At 47.8% G+C, this 4,698-nt stretch overlaps 1 protein-coding gene across 4 annotated transcripts in view; it reads right to left on the reverse strand.

Annotated features, from left to right (window-relative positions):
• Positions 1-3,630: 3,630 nt before the first annotated feature.
• LOC105507603 (cytochrome c oxidase assembly protein COX14) overlaps positions 3,631-4,698 on the reverse strand; it is a 13,180-nt gene continuing 12,112 nt past the window's right edge. For all 4 annotated transcript variants that reach the window (XM_011936136.1, XM_011936134.1, XM_011936135.1 and 1 more), the window contains one exon: positions 3,631-4,062. In XM_011936136.1, the coding sequence (XP_011791526.1) occupies positions 3,881-4,054 (174 nt within the window). In that variant the 5' untranslated portion in view covers positions 4,055-4,062 and the 3' untranslated portion in view covers positions 3,631-3,880. The remainder of the gene's footprint in view (positions 4,063-4,698) is intronic.

Below are 4,698 nucleotides of genomic sequence, written 5' to 3' on the forward strand. Positions count from 1 at the left end.
TGTACAGGCCTTCGATGGATTGAATGAGGCCCAGAAATATCCTGATAGATACACCTAGAGTAAGACCAAATATGTGGGTTCCCTATGACCCAGTCAGGTTGACATGTAAAATTAACCATCATAGCCAGGTGTAGTGGCTCATGCCTGTAATCCCAGCACTTTAAGAGGCCAAGGTGGGAAGATTGCTTGAGGCAAAGAGTTTGAGACCAGCCTGGGCAACAGTGAGACCTCATCTCTACAAAAATAATAAAAGTAGCCAGGTGTGGTGGTATGTGCCTGTAGCCCAGCTACTCAGGAGGGTGAGGCAGCAGGATCACTTGAGCAGAGGAGGTTGAGGCTGCAGTGAGCTACGATCATGCCACTGCCCTCCAGCCTGGGCAACGGAGAGGAGACCCTATCTCAAAAAAACAGGTCTTGCATATCACGATAGGGAATCTATTACGGACTGCACGTTTGTGTCCTCCTCAAAATTCCAATGTCAAAACCCTAACCCCCAGTGGGACAGCATTATGGGACGGCATTAGGTGGGCTCTTTAGGGGGTCGTTAGGTTCTAAGGGTGGACCCCTCGTGATGGGATTAGTGCCCTTATAAGACAAACAAGGAGAGCTTGCTTCCTCTTTCTGCCATGTGAGGACACAGCAAGACGACCATCTGCAAACCAGGAGGAGGGTCCTCATGATACACTGGATCTGCTGGCATCTTGATCCTGGACTTCCCAGCCTCTAGAACTATGAGAAATAAATTGCTATTACCATCTATGGTAATTTGCTTCAGCCACCCAAACCAAGACACTGACCTTGATCCAGTAGCCAGTGGTTCTCATCTATAAAGCCCAATACCTTTTGCATTTTTTGGTGTTTGGGTTTTCGTTTGGTTTTTTGTTTTGTTTTGTTTTTTTGAGACAATAGTCTCATTATGATGTCCAGGCCTGATTCAAACTCCTGGATGGGATCAAGCAATCATCCCATCTCAGACTCCCAAGTAGCTGGGATTACAGGCATGTCCCACGGTACCCAGCCTTTGGGCTACTTTCCGTATTTACAACACACCCCCTACCTTTTTTTTTTTTTTTTTTTAACTGAGACAGGGTCTTGGCCAGGCGCCGTGGCTCACACCTGTAATCCCAGCACTTTGGGAAGCCAAGACGGGTAAATCACTTGAGGCCAGGAGTTTGAGTTAACCAGCCTGGCCAACATGGTGAAACCCCATCTCTACTAAAAATACAAAAATTAGCCAGGTGTGGTGGCACACACACATAGTCCCAGCTACTCAGGAGGCTGAGGCAGGAGAACCGCTTGAACCCGGGAGGCAGAGGTTGCAGTGAGCTGAGATTGTGCCACTGTACTGCAGCCTGGGTAACAGAGGGAGACCGTCTCAAAAAAAAGAAAAAAAAGACAAGGTCTCACTCTGTTGCCAGGCTGGAGTGCAGTCGTGCAATCATGGCTCACGGTAACCTCTAACTCCTTGGCTCAGGCAATCCTCCCACCTCAGCCTCCCAAAGTGTTGGGATTACAGGTGTAAGCCACTGTGCGTGGCCTTACAACACTCTACTATCCTGTGCAGACTGATATATATTCTGTTGTATCAGAGACTCAAACACCAGCAGCTGGTTCGGCCATTAATGGCACGATTTTCTGAAATGGTGAACAAACTACTGTACAGTCTTACCTCCATTTGGTTGCATGCCTGCAGAACTGTACAAAAAATATTTTGTTTTTATGTAAAAGGGAGTTAGGTTATATGCTCAGATAATTATTATATAAACTTTTTTCACCTACCAAATATCTAGGACATCTGATAGTTGTGCAGGACTTAGGACAATTTGTTGTACAAGACTACCTCAGGGGCCAGGTACAGTGGCTCACGCCTGTAATCCCATCACTTTGGGAGGCCAAAGCGGGAGGATCATCTGAAGTCAGGAGTTCAAGATCAGCCTGGCCAACACGGTGAAAGCTTGTCTCTACTAAAAATACAAAAATGAGCCGTGCACAGTGGCGTGCGCCTGTAGTCCCAGCTACTCAGGAGGCTGAGGTGGGAGGATTGCTTGAACCTGGGAGGTGGAGGTTGCAGTGACGCCACTACACTCCAACCTAGGTAAAAGAGCGAGACTCCGTCTAAACAACAACAACCAAACCTGAATAGCTGTTTTGGTGTGGGGTAGAGGGCCTTAAGCAAGTTTACATACTCAAAAGAAGAGGGTGAATTAGAAAAGGTAATTAAAGGACCAAGGTCCAAGCTTGGTAACAAGACAGATGAAGGCAGAGACTGCATGTGCTGGTGAGTTATTCAGGGGATCAGCTATGGGCATATGCTGGACAAGGAAGCAGTGCAGGCAAAGGGGGCTGACAGATGGGGGAAAAATGGAAATCAAGAGACCTGAAGTCTCCAAGGTCTAGAGGAGTAGAAATGAGAATATAAGAAAGTTTGTCAAAAAGGACTAATTTGATGCTGGGGTAGGGAAGGTAATATTTGAAAGTGGCACTGAGGATCTGGGAGAATGATGACCCTACTGTGGGAAAGCCGAGCAGGCAGGAGAGCCCTTGGTGACACAGAGGAGATGGGAGTAGAGGGGTTGAGGATACAGGAAAGTTGGTATGTATATATGGATGGATGGATTTTGGTTGGCAGGGTCTCATGTCACCCAGGCTAAACTGCACTGGCACGACCATAGCGTACTGCAGCCTCAGCCTCCTGGGCTCAAGTGATCCTCCGACCGGACTACAGGTATGCATCACCATGCCTGGCGAATTTTTCAAATTTTTTTGTAGAGACAGGGTTTCAACCATGTTGCCCAGGCTGGTCTCAAACTCCTGGGCTCAAGGGATCCTCCCGCTTCAGCCTCCCAAAGTGGTGGGATTATAGGTGTGAGCCACAGTGCCCAGCTGAAAGTTGGTGTTTTAAAATCATAGAAGAGGTTTATGAGCAGGGGCAAAGGTCAGCGCAGTCTGCACATGAGTGTATGGTAGAGGACAGGTGTCCAGAGGGGCTGATATTCTGGGCAATCACTAAGAATGAGGTGAACCAGCTGAGCCTCAAAGCTCAAAATGGAATGGTGGCAAGGATCTCTCACTACCTAATGAAGTCTTGAAAGCATTTTGTTTTCTTTCAAATCCTCTTCACATCTCTGCAATAAAACCTCCAGGTAGGTTTCCTGTGCAGTAGCACAGTGAGTCTATCCTTATGCTCTACTACACCCACTGAGCTTAAGGAGGTGAACTGTTTTACCATACGCTGCCCAACGGCCCTTCCTCTTGGGAACTATCCTCCTTTGCTGCATGCAGTTCGATACGGCTGTCAAACAAGGGCTTCTACCCTCTTCGATGTAGAGGTGCACATGTGGCCATGCTGACCAGAGTAACCAAATACCTAGATCCAGTAATCAGCCCAGGAATGGGCACTACCCAGAGAAAAGCTTCTTACAGAATTCTTTCAGGGGATTTATATAAATCCTGGGACAATCTTTCCTCTGAGATCATGAGGGTAGATACTACTCCTGGAGCTGTATATCACCCACTTCACGGGTGCTAAGGGCTCAAGATATGGTAATCCAGTCTATACCCAGAAAACTGGCAGACAAGGCTCCCCTTTTGTGGTTCATACACTATTTGGGTAAACAAAAAACACCAAGACACAGACATGGCAAAATATTTAATGTCTGTAGGTGTACCTCACACTCACATTGCCATTATGATTCAACAGCCTCCATAAACTGTCAAACTGGCACAGACTGGCAGAACCAGAGAAATCACAGACACTTTCTTCCAACAGAGTTTGAAAACCATCAACGCTCTAGTCCTGTTGACCTGGAAATGGTGGCAGGTGAAGTCTCTCCACAGCATGCCTTGGGCCTCTCTGCTCAGGAGAAAAAGCCCCCCAGTTCTACAGGATTCCTGAGGTCTTCTGTTCTTCTGCGGCCTGGCGCTGGGCCCTGCGCTGCTGGAAATAGTGGTAGACTCCGACACTGCAGAGGTACCCCCCATACACAGTAAGGAGCATCATGGAGGCAGAGAAGGTCTTATAGCCAATGTCAGCTAGCTGCTTGCCAGTTGGCATCTTGTCCCCTACAAAGACAGATTGAATTTAGACCTGAGGATAAGGCCTCATCTGCACAGCCCATCTCCCTGTTTAAAGCCATTCCATGTCTTCTGCACCCTTCTTGGTCTGTCTGCACTCCATACTGAATGGCCCCTATATCTAAGTAAAGTCTCATAAGGATACTGGAAGATATCATTTAGGAACTCTATGATTCAAAAGGACAAATAAAATCTGCATACAAGATATAGAAACAAGCCTAGAACCAGGTGCCTCTGAATGTCATCAAAGCCAACACTTGGCCTTCCAAGCCTGTGGAGAGAAGTGACTGGCATGGACCAGCCTGGACTGCTGGGGTTTGTTTTCACACAGGTTCTCACTCTGTTGCCCAGGCTGGAGTGCAGTGGCGTGAGCATGGCTCATTGCAGCTTCGACCTCCTGGGCTCAAGCCCACCCTCCCACCTCAGCCTTCCAAGCAGCTGAAGCTACAGGTGTGTACCACCACACCTGCCAGTTTTCCTATTATTTTGTAGAGACAGGGTCTTGCTATGTATGTTGCCAGGGCTGGTCTTGAACTCCTGGGTTCAAGTGATCCTCCCACCTTGGCCTCCCAAAGTGCTGGGATTCTTTTTTTTTTTTTGAGACAGAGTCTCGCTCTGTCGCCC

This window comes from Colobus angolensis, unplaced genomic scaffold, assembly GCF_000951035.1.
Source record: "Colobus angolensis palliatus isolate OR3802 unplaced genomic scaffold, Cang.pa_1.0 Scaffold151, whole genome shotgun sequence".
NCBI lineage: Eukaryota > Metazoa > Chordata > Mammalia > Primates > Cercopithecidae > Colobus > Colobus angolensis.